General features: G+C 40.9%; 1 protein-coding gene across 2 annotated transcripts; it reads left to right on the forward strand.

The window, feature by feature from the left end:
* Positions 1–526: 526 nt before the first annotated feature.
* Positions 527–23,541, forward strand: pcdh10b (protocadherin 10b). 2 transcript variants are annotated; one of them, XM_026947445.3, is made up of 5 exons: positions 527–3,793; positions 5,306–5,364; positions 6,294–6,400; positions 16,109–16,266; positions 22,535–23,541. In XM_026947445.3, the coding sequence occupies exons 1-5, from the start codon at positions 1,154–1,156 to the stop codon at positions 22,586–22,588; spliced, it is 3,018 nt and encodes a 1,005-aa protein (XP_026803246.1). In that variant the 5' UTR covers positions 527–1,153; the 3' UTR covers positions 22,589–23,541. The 2 variants fall into 2 exon arrangements, with proteins under 2 accessions (XP_026803246.1, XP_026803245.1); XM_026947444.3 differs by having other exon boundaries at positions 529–3,793; positions 16,109–16,435.
* Positions 23,542–25,308: the final 1,767 nt, after the last annotated feature.

The following is a 25,308-nucleotide window of genomic DNA, read 5'->3' on the forward strand; positions in this document are numbered from 1 at the left end:
ATTAAAAAAAGATAAAGAATCAAGGGTCAGGTAGATGAAAATAAGAATGAAATATCCATTTTATTTATTTATTTATTTATTTATTTATTTAATTATTTGAACCTTTAAGTATTTTTAGAAAGAAACTGAATCCTTGGATTGATGCATAGATCATCTTTTGTTATTTCTTTCTCTTTTTTTTTTATCATATATATGTATACATTCATATTTATATTTGTATATATTTGTATTTTTTATTTATTTAAGAGACATGGATTTCTAGTAAAGTCTGTGACGTAGGCACTGAATAAAAATAAATGAAAATAAAATGATTAAAGGTGTAAAAAAAAAAAAAAAAAAAAAGTGATAGGTGTTTAGGGTTTTCTCTCTCCAGTTGATCAGCGGCTCTGAGCATCGCGGTGGGCGGGGCTTGACACTTTCTCGCCGCTTGTGGGCGGGGCTTTGACTGGAGTGGCGTCGCGCGCGTCTAACGGCAGCTCGCGCTCCATTCGCGTCGAGAGTTCTGATTGGCTCTTGAGAGCGGGAGCGCGGACAAAACCCCGGACAACCGAGCGCTCGAGCTTCAGTAGCGCCGCGAGCTCTGAGTCAACGGAGAACAGAGCAGCGGCCAAAATAAGCGGACTAACATCTTCATCATCATCTTCATCATCATCTTCATCATCAGATAGAAAGCCCTGGATTTCTTTCTTTCACTCTGTGGATTATGATTTTTTTTATTCTTATCTCAACCTAATTCTTTTTTTTTTTTTTTTTTTTTTGAACTGTTTGTCATCATAGGAATGTGCGCTCGTGCAAGATCAAAACATCCCCGTCGAGTGTGAAGCCAAAGCTCAGTCATCTGTTCAGTATTTTTATTTATTTTCTTCTTCTTGTTTGTGATGTGAGACGTTTGCACCGGAACAACGGACAACATGATTTTCAGGCTCTGAAGGAAAAAAAAAAAAAAAAAAAAAAAAAAAAACCAGAACAGGGACATCACTCCGGTTTGTTCCGTGATGATGACTGCTGCTGTGTTGCGCGCGACTCTGCGGGGGTAATTTTTTTTATCCCCCATCCCCCCGCCCCCTACAACTTCTCCATATTTTTATTTTCTACATTTATATTTGTATATATATATATTTTTTATTTATCCCTGAGGATAGATTAAGTAGACATGGAGATGCTCTTGCTTTGGCTCGCGCTGTGTCTGGCGCACAGGGTCGCCTCACAGATTCGTTACTCGGTACCGGAGGAAACGGAACGTGGCACGTTCGTGGGCAACATCGCCGAGGACCTGGGGCTGGACCTGACCAAACTGGCCTCCCGCCGCTTCCAGACGGCACCGGGCTCACGCGGGAGCCCGTACCTGGACGTGAACGTGGAGAGCGGCGCGCTGCTGGTGCGAGAGCGCATCGACCGGGAGCGCGTGTGTAAGCAGAGCGCGTCCTGCGTGCTGCACCTGGAGGTGTTCTTGGAGGATCCGCTTGAGCTCTTCCGAGTGGAAGTCGAGGTGACGGACGTGAACGACAACGCACCCAGCTTCCCGGAGAGCGACGTCACGGTGGAGATCAGCGAGAGCGCCACGCCCGGGACGCGTTTCCCGCTGGAAGCAGCCTTCGACCCGGACGTGGGCAGCAACGGGCTGAGGACGTACGAGATCACGGCAAACGGTCACTTCGCGCTGGACGTGCAGACGCAAACGGACGGAAACAAGTTCGCAGAGCTGGTGCTGGAAAAGCCTCTGGACAGAGAGCAGCAGGCGGTGCACCGCTACGTGCTCACGGCGGTGGACGGAGGGCAACCGGCGCGCACAGGCACAGCGCTCTTGGTGGTGCGCGTTCTCGACTCCAACGACAACGTGCCAACGTTTGACCGGGCCGTGTACTCGGCGAGCCTGGCCGAGAACGCGCCCCAGGGCACGCTGGTGATCCAGCTCAACGCCACCGACTCGGACGAGGGCTCAAACGGCGAGGTGGTTTACTCATTCGGCAGTCACGTGTCGAGCCGCGCGCGCGAGCTGTTTGACGTGGACGCGCGCACGGGCCGCATCGAAGTGCGCGGCGAGGTGGACTTTGAGGAAAGCAGCCTCTATCAGCTCTACGTGCAGGCCAAGGACATGGGGCCGAACGCCGTGCCCGCGCACTGCAAGGTGCTGGTGAAAGTCACCGATGTCAACGATAACGCGCCGGAGATCGCCTTCAGCACCGTGACGGAGTCTGTGAGCGAGAGCGCGGCACCGGGCACCGTGATCGCGCTGCTCAGCGTCACCGACAAGGACTCTGGAGATAACGGGCGAACGCGCGTAGAAATCCTCGGCGACGTGCCGTTCAGGCTCAAATCAGAGTTTGGGAACTACTACACTGTGGTCACGGATGGCCCGCTGGACCGCGAGGTCGCCGAGGCGTACACGGTGACGGTGACGGCGCGGGATGGGGGCGCGCCGCCGCTCTCCTCGAGCAAGTCCGTGGAGGTGCGTGTCTCGGACGAGAACGACAATGCGCCCACGTTCTCGCAGCCCGTTTACGACGTGCACGTCACGGAGAACAACGTGCCCGGGGCTTACATTTACGCAGTGAGCGCACGGGATCCAGACGCCGGCGATAATTCGAGGGTGACCTATTCCGTCTTGGATCGCGACATCCAGGGCATGTCCGTGCTCACGTACGTGTCCGTGAACCCAGAAAACGGCTACCTGTACGCGCTGCGCTCATTCGACTACGAGCAGCTCAAGGAGTTCAGCTTCACCGTGGAGGCGCGGGACGCAGGAAGCCCCGAGCTGCACTCAAACGCCACCGTGCACGTGGTCGTAGTGGATCAAAATGACAACGCACCGACTGTGATCGCGCCTCTGGGCAAAAACGGGACAGCCAGAGAGCCTTTGCCGCGCTCAGCCGAACCGGGCTACCTGGTCACACGCATAGTCGCCACGGACGCAGATGACGGTGAGAACGCGCGTCTTTCCTACAGCATCCAGCGCGGGAACGAGGACGGATTGTTCCGCATGGATTGGCGCACGGGGGAGTTGCGCACGGCTCGTAGGGTGTCTGCAGCCAAACGGGACGCGCAGCAGCACCAACAGAGGCGCCTTTACGAGCTGCTCGTGGAAGTGCGTGATCACGGCCAGCCGCCGCTCTCGTGCAGCGCCGTAGTTCAGGTCGCGTTGGTGGACGGACTTCCGGCGGCGGCCTCAGCTGAGGGACGCGGAGGAGGAGGAGAGCGTGAGCGCGGTGGCGCGGCCCGAGCCAAAGACGCGAGCCTTGACCTCACTCTCATCCTGATCGTTGCTCTCGGCTCGGTGTCGTTCATCTTTCTGCTCGCCATGATCGCCCTCGCCGTGCGCTGCCGCAAAGACAAGAAGCTGAACGTGTACGCAGGCTGCAACGCGTCCTGCTGCTTCTGCTGCGGGCGACAGGCGCGATCATCCCGCGGTGTCAGCAGCGGCAACGGCGCCAGCAAGAAGAAGCAGAAGAAGCAGAAGAAACTCAGCAAGTCGGACATCATGCTGGTGCAGAGCGCGAACTCGGCAGATGTGAGCGCGCACGCTGGAGTTGGCTGTGGAGTCGGGAGCGCGCAGGTGCCCGTTGAGGAGTCCGGAAGCTTCGGTTCGCTGAGACGCGGTCAGAATTATTGCTACCAGGTCTGCCTCACTCCCGAGTCCGCCAACACCGACCTGCTCTTCCTGAAGGCGTGCGGAGCGGGAGCGAGCCGCGCGGCCACGGACACCGAGCACAGCCCACGAGGGGGGATTCACACCACATACACGGAGCAACAGCAACCGGACATCATCTCCAACGGGAGCCTTCTGTCCAGCGAGGTAATCATACTAAACATTATCATCATTAATTATAGAGCACTTTTCCTACTTCTCAACCTTAATAACGCCTATATTTAAGATTCAAAAGTAAAAATGATCCGAAGAACTTCTACTGCAGTGATCATTCTGATCCTGATCATTCTGTAGGCCGAATAAAGCTGCACAGCAAATGACCTGAGCACAGATGAAGACTGTAGATATCTGATTAACACCATAAAAGTTAAACTGAAGTGTTAATTCAGCACTGTAAAAGCTAATGCAGCTCTGTAGGTGGTAAATGAACACTTTCTGAATGTATTCCACAGTAGTTTAGTAAAAGTTCCTCCAAGAGTTGAGTCACTTAAGTACTTTTACTCTAATCAACACTAAAACCTAATTTAGGTGGTGTTTTTTTTATTTTTGTGGCCCTAAATCGTGTATAAATCATATTATTTTGCAAGTAGACAGGATTAATCCATACTGTTTGTCGAAAAGAAATGTTTTAGAAAGGAACCTCAGATGCAGCTTTTGCTATTTCCTACAATAATCGGACTTTCACAAAATAGTAAGAATCAGCCATTTTGTTTGTTATATGACTTCCTTATTAGTTAGATTTGACCAACAATATTAATAGTCATATATCTGACCTGGATTTTTGGCCTGTTATTTATTTAAAAATAGCTCCCAAAATGTATGAAAACGATGAACTTGAATGGAAAAAGAGGGCTGCATGTTCGTTTTCTGTGTATTCTATCAAATATAAAAGTTGTGTGAGTGAGAAATGAGAGTCAAGATGGTTTCCTGGCACAACATCCACGACGTTAATGTAAGTTCCGATATGTAACATATTTATTTTAATTGTAAAATAATATGAAGAACATTATGAAGTCATGCTATATGTTTATTATTATTATTATTATTATTATGTCAAGGTTTGAATTAATCCGGTTAATGAACTGCGGTTCAACAGCTAATGGCCTTGGATATGGGTTTAATGAAAGAAAAGAAAAAAAAAAAAAGCTTTTACATCCACCAACAGAAATTGCAAACACGGTGGTCTGCAGAAACAACACAGATGTATAAAAGCCATTTGTTCCGCTAGGAGTCTGTTCCCCGTGTATGTCAGTGCGTAAGGACTTCCTTACACACTTAATAACATCTCTCTCTCTCTCACACACACACACACACACACACACACACACGCAGAGCTATATTATCGATGCCAGTCACGGTGCTGCGGAGGTTCACAGGAACAAAGATGTGTCTATAAGGGAGCTGCTGTGAATAGGTGCAAGACAAATTCCTGGAGCTCAGGGGAGCTGGGAATCTAATCCATGCGTGTTATAATCATTATGATTATCATTATTATTAAATATTTTTGTAATTCTAGAGATCATAGTCCTCACTGTAGTGGTGAATTACCTGATACAGTGTTGCATAAACAATCTCTGTGAGGACCACACAGACAACATAATGTCTCCATCCACCATCTGCAGCATGTTTTTCATTAACAGAGATCTTGTTCTCTTCCAGACGAAGCACCAGCGTGCCGAGCTCAGTTACCTGGTGGACAGACCGAGGCGTGTGAACAGGTAAGGCTCACCGTCGCACCTGAAATCACCAAAATGGCGTCTGATCATCCTTTTACATTCTAGTTCTAATTCTAATTCATTTTCAACCAAATGGAAATACTCATCTTCAGTAAGCACGTTATTCCATGTGAATCCAGAATGTATCCCGGGAATACTGGGTGTGAGGTGGGAATATATCCTATATGGGACACCAGTCCATCACATACATTCACACACAGGGAATATTTAGCTTAGCTAATGCACTTGGCATGTTTTTGGGAAACGGAAGGAAACCTGAGAACCGGGAGGAAACCCACACGGACACAGGAAGAACACACGGAATTTCACACATCTTAGCTGTGAGGCGAAAACTGTCCCTGCTGCACCGCCCATTGTTAACATTTTTAGCAAAATGTATTGGAATTGATATTGTTTCTGTGTCACATTTTATGAATCACATTACTGACAAAATGGCTCATTGAAGAAATGTGTTAAATCCTGACCATGATAATGATGAGTCAAAAGAAGAATCTTCAAAAATAAAACATAAAAATGATTCAAAGTTGAAAATATGAAGAAAAGAAAATATCATTGCTATCTATACACTTGAAGTTTCTTGAAATTGGAATGCACATGATCAGAAAATGAAACTGACACATGATGACACATGAACACATGATCAGAAACTGAAACTATTTCCATGTGTTTGTGTCTCATGCACTGATTTGTGTTTTTTGAGGAAAATGACAAAAGTTAAACTTGTATATAGGGTAAAACACTTTTTTTTTCTTTTCTTTTCCTTTCTTTTCTTTTCTTTTCTTTTCTTTGCTTTTCTTTTCTTTTCCTTTAATCTTGGACTAATTTCCAGTTGAAAAAGTTTTCTGGTGATAAACATTTCATGCTCCAAGAGTCACACAGCACTGAACATCTCCTCCTTCCTCTTCTTCCAGTTCGGCCTTCCAGGAGGCGGACATTGTGAGCTCCAAAGACAGTGGACATGGAGACAGCGAGCAGGGAGACAGCGATCATGACGCCACGCATCGCGGGCACTCCTCCGGTCAGTCCTCACGAGTTTCTCTCAGTTTAACGCTGGTTTATTTCACAGCACTGTGTTGTGTTGCTAACGCTGGTGTTAACATCTGACAGGCTACTAGCGTACTTCATATTAATCTGTATTATTAAAGGTGCTATTTTTATGCTGTGGCTAATTATCACAGTTAGAAACAGGATGCTGCTGTATGTGAGACAGGACACTTCGTGTGTGTGTGTGTGTGTGTGTGTGTGTGTGTGTGTTAAAGCTGAACAAGGAAGTGTTTGATGTAAAGAGTCAGTTTCTCTACTCCCGACTACACAGGGCATGAAATAACTGCTTGTGCTCTTGTACTACATCTTTAATGTGAGATTGGATTTTTGATTGGATGTAAGGTGGTTGAATGTGGGAGGTATTTCTTGTAGAGGGGTATATATGCAGGGGGGTATTTTGATGATATTTGGATGGTTTTTTTTTTGCTTTTGCTTTTGGGAGGTTTTCAGATGTAGAAATTGTTTGTTTTGGGTGTAATTTGAATTTGAGGAATATTCTGGTGTGTTTTGGGGTGTGACTTTTGGGATGGTATTTGGATGTAGGGTTTTGTTTTTTTGCTTTTGGGTGGAATTTGGATTTGGGTGGTATCCTGATGTGTTTGGATAAGTTGTTTTTGAGTGGGATTTTGATATAGGAAGTCTTTTGGGTGTTGAATATAAGTGTTTGTTTGGGGTGGTATTTGGTTGTAGGAGGTATTTGTTTGGGGTGGTATTTTGTTGTAGGAGGTGTTTGTTTGGGGTGGTATTTGGTTGTAGAAGGTGTTTGTTTGGGGTGGTATTTGTTTGTAGAAGGTGTTTGTTTGGGGTGGTATTTGGTTGTAGAAGGTGTTTGTTTGGGGTGGTATTTGTTTGTAGAAGGTGTTTGTTTGGGGTGGTATTTGGTTGTAGAAGGTGATTGGGGTGGTATTTGGTTGTAGTGAAGTGTTTATTTGGGGTGGTATTTGGTTGTAGGAGGTGTTTGTTTGGGGTGGTATTTGGTTGTAGGGGATGTTTGTTTTGGGTGGTATTTGGTTGTAGGGGATGTTTGGTTTTTGGATGGTTTTTGGATTTGGAGAGTAATTTAGTGTGTTTGTAGGGGTTTATTTTGGGTGGTATTTTGGTGTAGGAGTGTTTGTTTTCTGGTAGTGTTTGAATATAGGTGGGGTTTGCTTTGGAGTGTTGTTTGGATGTAAGAGGTGTTAGTTTTTGGGTGGTATTTGGATGTACAGAGTGGTTGTTCGGAGTTATTTGGATGTATTCTCCAAGAAAAGGAAGCCTTCTCCCTTTGCAGGAACGCTTAAAAGATCTATAAACCCTAGAACCTTCCAACAGATGATTTTTGTTTTTCAGAAACCGATTACAAGTAGAGCACATGTAGGAAGTTAGAACTCTTGACCATTCCATGAACCCTTGAGAAGACCTTTTCTTTATGACTATAAGGTGTTGTTTGCTGTGTTTGCGTGATATTTGTATGTAGGTAAATGGGTGTAGATATAGTCCAGTGTTGAGCATATAACAGTTGCTGTTGTTTATGGGTGTTTGAATATGTGGTGTTTAGATGTACACTGTAAATGGAAGCATGCACGTGTGTATTGGAGATATTTGTATATAGGGTGTTTGTTGTTGGAGTAATTGGGTGTTGGAGGTATTTCTGATGAGGTGTTTGTTGTTAGAGTATTTGGGTACAGGTGGTGTTGGGATGTACAGTTTAAATGGATGCATAATTTGGATGTTGGAAGTATTTGTTCAAGGGGTGTTTGTTGTTGGAGTATTTGGGTGTAGAATGGATGGAAGCTTGGATGCTTAGGAGGTGTTTAGATATAGAAAGGTGTACATTGGGGTATTTGAATATGAAGTGTCTGGATATTTGGTGGAAATGGTTGTATCTGGGTGTTTGTTGTTGGAGATATGTGTGTAGAAATTGTTTGGATGTATGGTGGAAACAGATGCATGTGTGTGGGTGTTGTAGGGATGTAGAGAGTGTTTAGATGCAGAAAACTATATACTGAGGTATTTGTATTTGAGGTGTTTGAAAGTACAATGGAAATGGATGGATGTGGTTGCTGGAGGTATTTGTATATAGGGTGTTTGTTGGTGCAGTGTTTAGGTGTAAAAGGTGTTTGCATGTTCACTGTAAATGTGTGTATGTTGGTGTCTGTGGTATTTGTATAAGAGGTGTTTGTTTTTGGAGTATTTGGTGTGTAAAAGGTGTTTGGATTTATTGTATAAATGGGTTTGTGTGGGTGTTATAGGGATGTAGGGGGTGTTTAGATGTAGAAACCTGTATATTTGGGTATTTGGATATGAAGTGTTTGGATATACAGTGTATACTGGAGGAATTTGTAAATGGGGAGTTTGTTGTTGGAGTATTTGAGTGTAGAACATTGGAACATATTAGGACCATTTAAACGTGCGTGAAACAACCACTGGACAGGGAGTTCTATATGTAAAATACAGATGCGTCAAAAACAATAATAAAAACAACAACAACAACAACAACATAGAGTGTGTTAGTGAGGTGTTTAGGCCACCACGAGTTGCCAGAGCAGCTTCATTGTCTTCAATTCTACACATCTGTGGAAGTGTACTGGAGCTACAAACAGCGTTTTTCCAGAAGGTATTCCTTCAGCTGGTGTTTTGATGGTGGTGGTGGTGGAGAACGCTAACATGTTGGTCCAAAGTAAACAGATACAGATACAGATACAGATGGGGGTATTTGTACTACACGTTGATTGGTTAAGAGCAGTTTTTGAGGAATGGTCCTGAAAAGCCGGGATATTTAACGCTCGTCAGCATCTTCGCTCGCCAACATTCCAAGCTAATGCAGATGCTATCTGTCGTCTCCTCGTGCTCGTGGGAAACTTTGTTCTGGAACAATAGCCCCTAATCCTGCAGTATGTAATCCTGTTGTTTGTAAATACTTCTCTATAATGAAGTTCTGCTGTAGCGTGACCTTCATTCGTTCACTGGCCACTCGAGAGACGCGAGGGAATTTAGATCAGGCCGGCGGTCTGCCATGCACTGTGTGGGAACACGACCAAATAGGCTGCGCAGCAAACAAACGAGCAATTCATTGACTACTCACTCCCCTCATCCCCTCCTCCCCTCGCCCACATTCTGCTGTCCTGCGCTTTTCACGCTGAATCCCAAATGGCTGCTTGCTTCCTACTTATATGCACTATATAGGTTGTGATATAACAGCCTGTATAGTGTCCATTAGGGTGACGTCTGGGATTTAGCTCTAAATTTACAGCCTAGGGGGTGAATTAATGGATTTTGCACCCTACGTAGTGCACCATATGTCCAGTATAGACGTGCACTACAACACAGGTAGTGCACTACATTTGTAGCAAATCGGCATTCAGCTCTCTTCTTATATACTGTAAGTGCACTACAAAGGGTCTAATGTAGTACATTAATATTTTGTTATAGTGATATAGTGGCTCTTCCACCCTATATAGTGCACTATATGGTATATAGGGTATGTAATAACACTGTTTTTACCCGGTTTAGTGCACTTCACGTCTATTAACCAGGCATTTGGGACTTCTTTCTCTACAAGCGTACAATATGTGATATAAATTAAGCAATAATATTTTTTCCACACTACTGAGTGCACTAAATATCCATTTGAGACCCAGCTATCTTTTTTGCAATAAAGGTCTGCCACATGAGGCATGAAATAATAACGTTTTTTTATCCTATTTAGGGCACTTCATGTCGAACAGGGGGTCTTTTGGGATTTACCTCCCCATTTCCTTTGTAAGTGCATGATATATGTGAAATAATATCTTTTACACCCTGCAAAGTGTACTATGTCTCTAATAAAGGAGCTAGTGCACTATGTAGAGTGTAATATAGCAGTCTTTTCACCCTATGTAATATATATCGTGTCAAACAAGGCCCCATTTTGGGATTCAGCTCTCCGTTCTCTATGTACATAAGTGTACAATATGTATATTATGTATAATATTATGGATTGTCTAATATGGACCTTAGACCCTATATAAGATTCTGCTATAACTGAGCTAACTAGAGTTAAATAATAAGGACTAAAACACTTCATATCATGCTGTTACAGGAAAATAATCAACAAAAGGATGGTGTGATGAAGTGGAGTTACTGTTACCACTGTGACGTTGATTACTTTCCTATAACATTCACATCCTTGAAGTGTTTTATTCCTCTTATGCTACAGCAATTTGCCAAAGATTACAATGTTTTTATTTCATTTTCAAAGAAGGACAAATTGTACTTTTTATCCATTTATGGTTACTTGTGACAACTTAGTTACTCTTAGCCGCTACACAGTCATTCCCCCCCGGCCTCTCTTTTTTTTTTTTTTCTTTCTTGTGAAGATGAGACAAAAACAAAAACAAAAAAAAAAAAAAAAAAAAAAACCTTGCAGCCTGTCAGGTTGTTGAAAAAAAAACAAAAGGTTACAGCTTCTTTACCTTTGAGTGTTACAAAACGTTGACACTGGAGACTCCTTCCATAAATGCTCCATAAATAAACGTCTCCTTAGAGAAAAGATCATCATATCAATGTTTATATGGGTTTTGTTATCCGTTTAAGTCCATGTGTAAGTTGTTGCTATAGAAACGGTTTCAGATTTGAAGCTGCTGGTATGGAAAATAAATCAACACCACACCTTCTGACCAATCACATTAGAGATTTCAACAGTGCTGTGGTATCAAAGTGCACACTATATTTATAACCGAAGGCAATTTGCGATTCAGGACTGAACTCGCTTTAAATAATGGCGTTATATCACTGCGCTGCATATGGAAATGAAGTAATATAACGATTTCCGTATCTAATTTAGAGCCGTTTGGGATTCAGCTGAGCTCTGCCTCGCTCTCATCAGTGTTTATTCTGTTATCATGGCGAGCAGAGAAGGCAGTTTTGCTGTCGGGTGACAGTCACACAGCAAGCACTGCGAAGTGAGTGTAATCTCATGTAGGCTCATTATGACATAGCTGTGTACAAATAAATGCAACCAAATAGATGCGTCTGATTACCATCAGTTTGTCTTTTGGCTGAGCGCTTGCCCTCTTGTCGTTATCCTGGTGCACATATACCACTGACTCTGATTTAGCCCAGAATATATATATATTTTTTTTATTTCCTGGAAAACTTAAACACGTAGAGCTATATTTGATTGAGACGTAGAGTTCCATCTGGACGGTGCATCGTATTTACATTTTCATCTCTTGCATAACATAAAGCATCTCCTTCCTCATTTGTAAGCTTGTTTCTCTCCCTCTCTATCTCTCTATCTCTTTCCCTCTAATTAATTGCTGTGCTGCAAAGTTATCTTGTTTAATTAAGATAATTGAAAACACACTGACTTGTCAGGGAATCTTTAAGCATGCCAGCTTTGTTCATTTTAATGAGAGCTCGCAAGATTTCTTTTTTCTTTTTTAAAAAAAAAATTGATCTCGAGACCCGAGTCTGTACGATGCACTTCATACGGTCTGACTCCTCTTTAATTTGTGCTCTTCTTGTAAAAAATGCTTTAGGGATTTTTTTTTTTTTTCATTCAGGCAAACAGCAAACAGCATTGCATTGCAGATTAATTTAATGTTTTTTTTTTTGTTTTATTTAACGTGCAGGATATACATCAGTGATTTATTCCCTCTCTCCCTGTCTCTATCACTCTCTCTCTCTCTCTCTCTCACTCTCTCTCTCTCCATCTGACATTTCCTTTGTGGCCCAAATCCCTCATTTGGATTGCGCTTCACGGCAGCACCTAGAAACAGCTCAGTGATCAGTAATTTCTTTCTAGACCCGTGCATACCAATTAGCAAATGAAGGTTATTATCCCGGCCGGGCCACGCATAGCTTCCGAGCCGGAGAGTGCAACAGAGCAAACCGGGCACGACGGAGACACTAAAACGGGTCATTTCTTCATCAGCGTGCACATCGGGTTCTCTTTCTGCCTCCAAATACACCCACACTCATATACACACACACACACAAGCTAATTCATTGTTTATGTGTTGCATATGCGAAGCTGTGTAAAACAATTCCCTTACTATAGGGAGATCTGCATCTCAAACTTTCTTGTAAACTAATTATATAATTACTTTTCCAATTTTCTGTGAGGACAAAAAAATAAAAAGACAGCTGAATATTACATGAAGCGTTTAATTTTCTGAAAATGTCAGGGAAATTTCAAGATGTCTCACTGTGATTGCACCAGCATGGAAGATTTCCTTGGCCTTTCACTGCCTTATCTTGTTCTTTCTAAATATCAAACTCTCAGTTCGTCACTCGCGCCTTGGCCTCTCACCTGTCTTTCCCTCTATAATACACCAAAAGGACGAATAATTACGTCGCCACGGCGTCTAAACGGGGTTGTGTTAATGAGGACACCAGCGTTTGCGACAGTCACGTGTAAACAGACATCGAAATTGGACCGACGTCGAAAACAGATTTGTTTGCGCTTCGTTTTTTTTGCTTGCTGAACGACTCTAATCCTCTTTTAGAGCAGAAACGCAAAGACTCTATGTGCTGACCAGTCTGTCTGAGGATTACCACACACACACACACACACACACACACACACACACACACACACACACACACACACACATTTGTCTTCCTATCCTTGCGAGGACCTTCCCCTGACATAATTATTAATGCAGCTAATTAATGCTATGCTACAGCATATTCTTCACCCCAGTAACCAGTTGGCTTTTTTTTTAGTTAATTAAAAGCCAAATTTTTTTTCTTTTAAATAATTAATTGGCTAAAAAATGTTAAAAAGTAGTTTTCAGTTTTCATTTCATTTTAGTCAACACTATCAGATATTTCTTTCCTTGTGGGGACATTTGGTCTCTACCAAGATAGAAAAACATGCCCCCTGAAACCCACACACACACACACACACACACACACACACACACGTTCCTCTAGCGTGTTACTTTAAAAAGGTTCGGCATTAACACAGTCCTAATTACTCGTTGTCTATGATATAGAGTAGTAGGATAAGGAGGATTTGGAAGTGTTCACTTTTCTCACACACACACACACACACACACACACACACACACACACACACACACTTGAACAGCTTACACCTGGTGGGCTGATAACTGGATTCGTGCTTTGGTTTCTCTGCTTTCTGATTATTTGCTTATTCTGCTTATTAAAGCACCGGCTCGCTCAGCGTCTCTGATTTCTCTGCTAAGCAAAAAAATCTTGAAAAAAAAAATAATAAAACAACAACAACAACAAAAAAAAGCTTCCTTTCGTTGTGCCTGAGTGATGTGCTGAGGCGTGACAGGCGGTTGGTTGATTCTGCTTTGCGTCAGGGACATGAGCTTGCCGTATTTGTTCAGTCTGCGAGGTGAAGGCGTGTCGGGAGTCGGAGCAGAACAGGGTGGAGGAGACACACGCAGACAGAGACAGGGTTTTATCTGCGGGGTTTTACTGACGTCCTAGCTTTTCTACCTAGCTTTGATCTCAAACAGAGAGAATAAAAATCGCTCGGCTCAGTGTATGTCTCCTCGCACGCTTTGATCAAGGTAATTCGACATATTAAGTCAGTGCAGAAAAGGAAACGGAGCAGAAGTCAACCCTGCCGTTCCTCCTCAGAGCCCGCAGCGCAGAAGCAATTTCATGCTCGCGGCTTTAAATACGCTCAAATTGAATGACTGGTATTACATTTCATCAGGTTTCTAATTCTCGAATGAAAAAGTGTGGGAATGTTGGCGATGACGAGTCCTGACGTGCCGCCCGTATCCGAGTCAATACGGATTCAAATGAAATCTCTTCACGCTTTGATTATAAGCTGCTGTGAAGAAAAAAAAAAAAAAAAGTTTTGTCATATTATATATAAAATTCACACAACACACAATGTGATGTCTCTGCAGGAAGCTGATGAATATCATGGCTGCACATGAAATTCACAGATAAACAAAGTGACAATTTGTTATAAAAATGTGAAATATGTTTGTTGGAAACATGTTGGTTTCTGGTTCTTGCTTTTGTTACGTGATTTGGATTGTTTACTGTCTATACAAGTGCACAAAGACTTGCAGTGCTTTATTCATCACTAACACACAATATTAATGTAGACATAAATCTATTAATATAGACTCCATCTGTTTACTGAGTGGGTTTAGCAAAAGCAGATAATCAAACATTGAATTTTAGTTTCAAATATCAGTTATAACAAGATAAATTAACCAAACCAAATGATTCGATTGCCCAAACTTGTTCACTCTCACAACTCTAGTTTCCAATTTCATCTCATTCCTGTGGACTTTTCACAGCCCTGAGCTCCGATTACAGGAAGAAGGAAAAAGAAAATTACAGATACCATTTCCAGTGCGGAGTAAATGTTTTCTCACCAAACATAAACCTAACAAAGGGGAAAAAATACACTCTGTGATGTTCTGTAGTAGGAAAATAATCAACAACAGTGTGGTGTGATGAAGCGAGTCACTGTTACCACCGTGAACAGTATTAATTTCCTATAACAGCATGCTCTGAGCGTTTTATTCCTCTTACACCACAGCTATTTTATTTATTATGGAACGACACGTTTAAAGTTACGTTTAAATGTTATGGAAACAGGAACCATGGAACCATGAAACAGGTTAGGTCATGTTGTCACTGACGTTAGAGCAGCTATAAACAATCGTTCCCTCATTTTTTCAAGTTAATAAGACATAAATAAATAAATAAATAAATAAATAAATAAATAAATGCAGCTTGTCACTTGTTACTGAGAAATCTCAAAGAAGAATAAACTCTTCTGTCCTGGAGATGTCTGAAACCTTAACGTTACAGCTTTATCTTTGACTGTTACAAAGCGCTGACACTGGAGACTCCTTCCATACATTGCTAATATTACACAGTAGCATAATTACTTCAGCCACAACTGTGTCTAAATTTGGGGGATTAATAATATTTATATAACACAAAATGTAAAGGCTGTTCTCACTTTACCCAAAACTTAGTCGATCATCCACGTTTGGTGCCTGAAGTTTCCTTCTTTAACTTCCGAGCTTCAGAGCTATTGGACGTTTATGTCACTCAAAATGTTTGAATATTAAATAAAATTCAATTTAAACTTAAAATTTAATTGACACTGGGACATGCTGTAATCCAGAAATGTAGATAAAGGCTGAAATGTTAGGATGGCGGCCATCTTGTAAAACAGGAAACATTTTTTCCCCTTCAGCGTAGTTTTTCCCTTTCAGCCTGCTAGGCTCCGCCTCCCGAAGCTCGATGGTGGAATTGTAGCTAAAAGCTGGGTGTTTGTCACACACTCACTCTTATTCTGTGATTTATTTATTAAAAATGAGATCATGACAGTTTTAATAGAAATGTGTGCTGTGAGAGGAGAGTTCAGGAATAAAAGCACTGTTTCTCCAATCAATAGGGAAAATATTATTATTTCTAAAATGAGCCTATTTGAGTAGTTGGATCATGTTCATAAAATAAATCTGGATTAGTGGGAATTTATTTGGCTACATAAAATTGCCTGTGTATTAGCTAGATTAGCCTCGTGGCTAAGGAGTTAAACGTCCAGGTGGATGGATTACATGTGGAGTGGAAAATTGTGCAAATCTCATTTAAACTTTATGCAGCGGTGCTGACTAACCGGACTGTCCATGTGGCATGTTTGCACCTTGGTTTGTTCACTGGATGATTAGTTTTCGTGACCCTTTCCTCTGTGTTCCTGCAGGAGCAGATCTATTTTCGAACTGCACGGAGGAGTGTAAGGCGCTGGGCCACTCGGACCGCTGCTGGATGCCCAGCTTCGTGCCCACCGAGTCTCGGCAGGGCGCAGACTACCGCAGCAACCTGCACGTGCCTGGCATGGACGCCGTGCCCGACTCTGAGGTATTTGAGGGTGACGCGTTCACGGGCGATCAGTCATTCTCCACGTTCGGCAAAGAGCCGCTCCACACATACCAACACCAACAGCACCTCCAAGCCTCCACGCTAGACACCAGAGAGCTCCATGCGCTCCTGTCTAACTCGCGCACGCCTTACAAAGCCAACTATCTGTGTGAGTATCCGAGAACAGGCAGAGCGCAGAGCGCCCACTCGTTCTCTCTCTCTCTCGCTCTCTCTCTCTTCCTCTCTTCCTCTCTTCTTTTCCTTCCCTCTATCTGACCTGCTCAGAGCTAAATTTAGTCCCACGGAGCTCCTCCTGTAACCTCTGGCGTGAAGTGCTGTTCGATTTTCCTTCCTTGCCTGCACTCCCTCCTTCCTTCATCACATCCATCCATCTCCTCATCTCTACAGTAGGCATGTGCTGCTTTTATACCAGATCACGACCATTTCTTCATCATCGCCTTCCTCAAGTGTACCTCAAGCGGTTTCAGTTAATACATTTAAGCTTCGAGATGTAATGGAGTCGTGTCTTGAGAAAACAAACATGGGATCGCCGTCTTCCACAATGATACTTGCGATGTTTATTCAAATTTAGCCAAAACAAGGAAGACAGATTTCCTTACACTGCCTCCTAAATGGGTCAAACCATCTCAGGAACGCAAACACTTCACCAGAACATGCTGGACATTTTGGCCTTTATGTCACATTTCTTCATTTCACAGATGCTTTTATCCAAAATAAACTATAGTTTGGTTATTTATCAATCAATCAATCAATAAATTAATAAATTAATAAAGATCTACTGAAAAATGCATGTAATATTAATACTACTGCACCTTTCTCGAACTAAGCCAAAGGTCACTTTACAGAGAAATTACAAATTATACAGCTTTACAATACAACTAACATATAATAGACTTTACATGATCAATTATTAAATAAAATGAGAAACTGGACTACAAAACTATAAAAACATAGGCGCTGAGATGGAAAGTACATCTTCTTTAATACTAAAGTCATTTTAGTTTTAACTCAAAATAAATAATAAACTAATGAACTAAAAATGACTTAAAATGAATTTGTCCGTTTATTAACTCTTTCATTATATAAAAAAGTATCATCAATCATGTGCGTTCCTGTGTGTATTATCTTTATTTATTAATTTTAGCATCCAAACAAAAGTCCAACCCCAAACCTAACCCCACCCCTAACCCCACCCCTAACTCCGCCCCTAACTCCACCCCTAACTCCGCCCCTAACTTTAACCTTGGTAACTTTTTATATGAACTGAATCGTATGAAGTGTTGCAAATTTCCAGACCATGATGAAAAAAAAAAGAAAAGAAATATTATTTTAAAATAATTTTGAAATACCTGAGTTGATTTATGCTTGAATGCCTTAAAAAATAATTATATACATTTTATTTTATTTTAATATATATATTTTTTTCATTCTTTTTTCACTACCAAAAATTTGGCTAAATGAAATTTCATTAAATTGAGTATAATTTTGACCCACTACCCGAATTTTTCCCCGTGACTTTTAATGAATTATTATTGTTCTGCACTTTTTCCACCCTGATCTAAATGATAGTTTGTAACTTCCAGGATATGTCAGTGGGTTATTCTCATAACTACACACACTTTATGAATTTCACTGCAGTTACTGAATACATTCATACTACTTACTGAAAAATATGGTTTATGATGCATAATTGAATAATAAGCTAGGAGTTTTAAGAAGTGAATGTCTACAAAATTTAATTATTTAACCAGGAAAAAAAAAACAAAAATGCAAAAAAAATATATCTATAATGTATATATATCATATAACACATAATCCATGCAGCTTATAAATATGAAATGCAGGGATATTATTCATCTATTAAAGTGTCTCTGATACATATATTGTTTTATATCGCATTATTTTGCATAAACGATAATTGGCACATGCCTACTTTCCACTTCCCTCCATCTTTTTCCATCCCTGATTAATGTTAAATATATCTCCTTATTTAAATTCACGGATTCAGATGAACGTTCTAGTTTAGCAAAAGCATTTATAATCCATGTCATGCTAGCATATGTATAATATATAAATAAATTATTAATGATTTTTTTTTAACACTAAAACCTCAGCTCAACCTCTTTTTTATTGTTTTAAATTATATATTTTTTTTCCTGTTCTGATTCTGAGAGTAGTTTTGCATGTTTTAGACCCTGGGAAGATGTTCGGGGGCAGATTATTATTATTTTGTGTGTGTGTGTGTGTGTGTGTGTGTGTGTGTGTGTAATGCATTATATTTCGCTTTAGGAATGCGTCTCTTTGAAGAGCGAAAGCATAAAAGATGGTTTCTCTTCCTCTTTTGAAAGAAGAAGCCAGAGAAAGATCATCCTTTTATCCGTAGATAGTGGAGAGAGCGAGCGCAGACACACTCAAGATGGACTATTCCCAAAATAACTAAGAAATGAAATAAAACAAAACAAAATGAGACACAGAGACACGGAGTTCGTGTCTCTACAATTGTCTCACGCACGGATCGTGTCAACAATCGGTGCATGTATGTGACTTGTGCAAAGCTGCCCTACCTGATCGCCCGGGGCTTTGTGGTGTTTTATCTTGTTCGTTTTACAAAAGAGCGTAAACAGATTCATGTGGGGGGAAAAAAGCTGAAGACAAAGAGCTTGTATGTACATGAGATACATTGTGTAATGAGGCTGATATCAAAGAGGTTGTGTTTATACATGAAGCACATGACATATCTTAATTTCATAAAAAAACATTAAACATAGCACTGTATCGAGGCTGATATCAACGACGTTGTGTTTATGTGTAAAGAATATAACATACTGCAGTTTATAAAATAATTAACGTCAGTGTATCGAGGCTGATATCAACGACGTTGTGTTTATGTGTAAAGAATATAACCTACTGCAGTTTATAAAATAATTAACGTCAGTGTATCGAGGCTGATATCAACGACGTTGTGTTTATGTGTAAAGAATATAACATACTGCAGTTTATAAAATAATTAACGTCAGTGTATCGAGGCTGATATCAGACATTGTATTTATATGTAAAGAATATAACATACTGCAGTTTATAAAATAATTAACGTCAGTGTATCGAGGCTGATATCAGACATTGTGTTTATATGTAAAGAATATAACGTACCTCAGTTTATAAAATAATGAAAGGCAGTGTATCGAGGCTGATATCAGACACTGTGTTTATATGTAAAGAATATAACATACCGCAGTTTATAAAATAATTAACGTCAGTGTATCGAGGCTGATATCAGACATTGTGTTTATGTGTAAAGAATATAACGTACTGCAGTTTATAAAATAATGAAAGGCAGTGTATCGAGGCTGATATCAGACATTGTGTTTATATGTAAAGAATATAACGTACCGCAGTTTATAAAATAATGAAAGGCAGTGTATCGAGGCTGATATCAGACATTGTGTTTATGTGTAAAGAATATAACGTACCTCAGTTTATAAAATAATTAACGTCAGTGTATCGAGGCTGATATCAGACATTGTGTTTATATGTAAAGAATATAACGTACCTCAGTTTATAAAATAATGAAAGGCAGTGTATCGAGGCTGATATCAGACATTGTGTTTATATGTAAAGAATATAACATACCTCAGTTTATAAAATAATTAACGTCAGTGTATCGAGGCTGATATCAGACATTGTGTTTATGTGTAAAGAATATAACGTACCGCAGTTTATAAAATAATTAACGTCAGTGTATCGAGGCTGATATCAAAGACGTTGTGTTTATAAGTGAAGGACATAGCTCAGTCTTATTAAAAAATAAACACGTTGTGTATTAAAACAGAGAATTCCTTAAGGCAAATGTTCGAAGAAGTTTTCTGAACTGAAATGACTTTAATGATGTAAACATATTCAAACCAGGAGCAAATTTCCTCAACGTCTTCACAGCATCGCCGCGTCTCAACTCTCTAAGCGTGACGTTGTGTTTCAGGAGATATTGTGCTAACTAATGAGCACCCTGTTCGGATCATTTCTTTCTCTCGTCAAACTACAGTGCAGATTTTTAACCAGTCCTTCCCTCTTTTTTTCCCCCTCTTCCTTACAGTTAATAAGACAAAAACGTTTGTTGTGTTACCGACACAACACTCCTGTGGTGGAAAACTTACTGATCGTTACACAGAACTGACACTGGAGACTCCTTCCATAATTGTTAATAAATCTCCATATCAACGACACACGTTTTAAGTGGAGCGTCTGCCGTCCCTCTGAATGAGCTGTTACTATAGAAACGATAACGTATTAGAACGTGTGCGTTAATATAAATCTGTGATTTGAATTAAACATTCAAAACATTCAAACCAGAGTCCAGAATTCAATACCGCTGTGGTATAAAGCGTTTTAAAGTCTGCTTACCTCCATAAGAGAAAACAGAGCTTTAATATGTAATAAATAAAATATAAAATATTATAAATAGAAAACAAGAAAACAAGTAATGACATCACATGATTGCAAGCATCATCCACGCTAATCTCTCTAGCCTTATCTCTTGACGTAAATCTGAGTCGCGACTCGACTGATCTCAGTTCATGCTGAAATAATCGCTGAGTCTTTCAGTGAGTTGGGTTTTATGTGCTAAATTTCCTATTTTTCAAAATTAGCATTCAAACCTTTGCTACTTTTCCTGCTGAATCTCTACACTATCAGCAACAGCACAGGAGCATCATGGATACGTTGACCGCTGGTATTTATTTACAAAACAAAGAAAAAAAATGAATATGCTTATGTCTGTTTCACGTAACCGATAAATTGTTTTGAATTAAACATTCATTAAAATGTAACGTTAAAACATTAAAACATTAAAACGTAACATTTATTGTGCACGGAAATCACAGCTAGCTAGCAGTTAAATCTTCTTTAGGCAGGCTGCCTGTTTTTACAGACGCGTTTGTTAAATGGACTCGTTATTTATGTAAATAGAAAACACTTCTGGAACAAAAATCTGTATTTATGATTTCTTTAATGGTGCTTTTACATTTATTCATCTGAATCTGAGCGAATTTGATACCTTTGGTTCATTTGGTTTGGTTTCCAGATAATTAAATGAACAAAAGGTGCGTTTAGAGATTTAAATAAATAAATAAATAAATAAATAAATCTTCATTTATTGGTCAGAAATACGACGGCAGAAAAAAGTGGACAATCCTTTACCAAATGTGTGTAGAAATCATAAAAATCACCCGAGCATTGAGAACATGGACTAAACACTTTACTAGATAATTACAGAAATGTTTAGTTTGTGGATCCATCCAGCGTTTATTTTGTCTTTTGGTTTATCAGGCCAAATTTCCAGAACATTTTCACAGCTTCATTCTGTGGCTCAGTTTAGCAGCTCATATCTACAAAATAAATAAATAAATAAATAAAACCACACACACAACATCTTTGGTTCACTTCCTGTATTTGGGTCAATTTTTTTTTTATTTTGATTGTTTGCCAGCGACATCGGACAGGTTTTCCCAGACCACCTCGCATGCAGATCAGTTCTAATCCACGCTATAGACCGGTTTTCAAATCCTTTGTCTCTTTAATCACACCACAGACCAAATGTTTTTTCTTCAGCTATACCCAGGACGTCGCATAACCCTTTGTAGCAGTCAGTTTTTATTTAAGAGGTTACGCTTTGCGGTTTCTCTGTAACACGAAAAGCTGAGTCTTTTTGTCTTATTAACTTCGAAAGAGAAAAAAGAGAGGCTGGTCAGGTGAGGGATCAACTGTTTTATGTTCGTTCCACAACCTTAAACGTAACGGTAAATGTTAAAATGTGTGACGTGGTGTTGTTTAATGAATTTAAAAAAAATTGTCAATAAATTGTGAATGTAAAAATATGGGAAAAACCAGCTTTGGAGTGTAACAGTAAGAGTAACAGTAGTTATTGTTCTATAATGGCAGATCATGTAGTAAAATCTTGGCCTGAGAATCAGATCCTGAAATCAGCTGTTGATGTGAGCTAGCGCTGTAGGACTGAACTAGCCGAGTAGCTGTGTAAAATGGCAGGAAAGCATGGGAGGCGTCTTTAATTTGCATATTCATGCATATTCATTATGGCTTTATATTTTATAATATTTTATGTTCCTAGTCTTTTTTTTTAGTTTCTTAAGTTATTTTAATGATTTTAAATGACATGTGTAAGATATCATTTAAAACTTTCACATATTTTTATGCATTTTGTGTCCTAATCTGCATATGTCCTCTCGTTTCACAGCGCGGAAAAGGATTTGTTAGCTCGTTCCGTGTGGACATCCCAGAGACGGCGTGATTTTTGCACAATCGGTCCAACTGACGGAGAAAAAGAGCATCATGTTTCGAGCATCGAGTCAGACTCTATTTCCTGAAGTGTGTATACAGAGGGCAGCCGCAGCCCCCAGGCCCAAAAGAGACAGAGAGGGAAACCGAATTTCCGGAGACAAGCCCGGACGCAAAGACTACACACTTCTCAGCGGGACTGAGACGGATTTAAAAGATTCACACACATGAGGACCGGAGGATGAGGACAATGACAATGATGATGGACAATCGCTTCTCTTGGATCCTGCGTGTGCCTGTTTACAGCACTACTGTACAAACGAGAAAAAACAACAATGGAGATATTCAACGAGCCCTTTAGATGTTTGTACACACACACACACACACACACACACCACCGGGAAGCCAACTGTACAGGAAACTTTGTGCATTACAAATGCAATATTACTCTTTTAGACATGACTGTTTTTTCTATTTCGTACGTGGGCGTGCGTGTGTGCGTGTGCGGTCAGGTGTTTTTCCCTAAATCTGTACAATTATATTTTTTCGGAAAGCAGCGTACCGAGCGGAGCTGTCCTCCATTTTTTTTGTTTGTTTGTTTGTTTTTGTATGTTTGTTTTTGCTTTTTTTTTTTTTTTTTTTTAGGAGAGCAGTGGCCTAAATCGTACTCTTTCAGACATTGCGTAGGTTATATCACATGTGAGAAGTCTCAATTGTACTCTTTTAAGCTTCAAAAATAAATATAAATCTATATCTATAAATCTATATATACAATTATCCTTTTTTTTGGAAAGTGTGCTCTCCATATGCGGTTTAGTGTCCCGGGAATTCGTCCGTCCTGGGAAGTCGACGTTTGACGACGGAAAGCCTTATCTCCACTCTTCACACACCCATCCTTTTACACTTTTGGATATTCATCTGATATTCATGTAAAAAAAAAAAAAAAAAAAGGAAAAAAAGTAATAATCTAGATTGGAATACATGGTATTTCTGTGTTATTGTAGCCAAAAAAAGAGTCTGTTTTAAAGTGAGAGGCCAAATATGGAAGGTGCACCAAGTGCAAAACACACACACACACACCCCCGCCCCACACACACACACACACACACACACACACACACCTTACTGCCGAAGGTGACCAATAAACTGACAAGTGTATACTGTAATCTTTAACAGACTCCTGTGTGATTTATTTTATTTTATTATTTTTTTTTATTCATGAAATATGGTGTAAAATACATAGTAATTAATATTCATTAATAATTAATGACTAAATTAAATATACTGTATTTATTCAAATGTTATAAACATTTTTTAAACTGTTAATAAATTTTAAAATCATGAACTAGAGGTTTAAACATTCTGAAGGTGTGAACATTCTTATTTCATTTCTGGTGATGGAGGCGTGGCCTTTCGTGCGTCTCAGTCACAGTGAAGGAGGCGTGGCCTGCGTGTGTCTCAGTCACAGTGAAGGAAGCGTGGCCTGTGTGAGTCTCAGTCACAGTGAAGGAGGCGTGGCCTGTGTGCGTCTCAGTCACAGTGAAGGAGGCGTGGCCTGTGTGCGTCTCAGTCACAGTGAAGGAGGCGTGGCCTGTGTGCGTCTCAGTCACAGTGAAGGAGGCGTGGCCTTTCGTGTCTCAGTCACAGTGAAGGAGGCGTGGCCTTTCGTGTCTCAGTCACAGTGAAGGAGGCGTGGCCTGTGTGCGTCTCAGTCGCAGTGAAGGAGGCGTGGCCTGTGTGCGTCTCAGTCACAGTGAAGGAGGCGTGGTCTGTGTGCGTCTCAGTCACAGTGAAGGAGGCGTGGCCTGTGTGCGTCTCAGTCACAGTGAAGGTGTGGTCTGCATGTCGCAGTCATAGTGAAAGGAGGTGTGGTCTATGTACCTGTCATTCTCAATTTAGAAGGTGTGGTCTTTGTACCTATTAGTCCCAACGAAGGCCAAATAGCTTTTGTGTATCAATCCAATTAAAGGAGGCGTGGCCTGTGTGCATGTGAGTCCCATTAAAGGAGGCGTGGCCTGTGTGCATGTGAGTCCCATTAAAGGAGGCGTGGCCTGTGTGCATGTGAGTCCCATTAAAGGAGGCGTGGCCTGTGTGCATGTGAGTCCCATTAAAGGAGGCGTGGCCTGTGTGCTAGTTAAGAACATGCATTACATTGAAACAGCTTTAAATCCTGTTTCAGTCTTCTTTAACTGTACATTTCAGGTCAGATCTTATTAAAATTCAGTGTCTCGTCTCAGAATGTTGGACACGTGCCTCTAATTAAAACTGCTGAAGGAGGAAAAAAGCACAAAACGTTTTCCAGCGCATTAAAAAGGTTCAATTGGACTCCATTCTCGCAGAACTGAACTTAATGCAGCGAGGCAGAGATGAGCGCGGCCACGGATTCATATCTCATTTCCACTAAAATGAAATCCATTATATCTGACCTCGACTCACATTAATCTCTCTCAGCAAGTGGGAATTTTAATTGCGGCCTGTAGGAGTGGACACGTGGCTCTGACACGTGAAGCTCGTCAGGGTTTAATTAACACAATTCGAGGAATAAAGTAGATGAAGTAACACGTGACACACGGTGACTTTAAACACAGGCGAGTTGCTTTAGAGTTCGGTTTAAATGGAGAATCTGGATTTAAGGAAACGTACACGGGGTTAAAGTGTTTTTTATATGAAATCTTATCTGCGGAAACACACCACGGAGTCTGTTCTGGAATGTTCTGTACCTGCCGAGACAGA

Source organism: Pangasianodon hypophthalmus, chromosome 7 (assembly GCF_027358585.1).
Source record: "Pangasianodon hypophthalmus isolate fPanHyp1 chromosome 7, fPanHyp1.pri, whole genome shotgun sequence".
NCBI lineage: Eukaryota > Metazoa > Chordata > Actinopteri > Siluriformes > Pangasiidae > Pangasianodon > Pangasianodon hypophthalmus.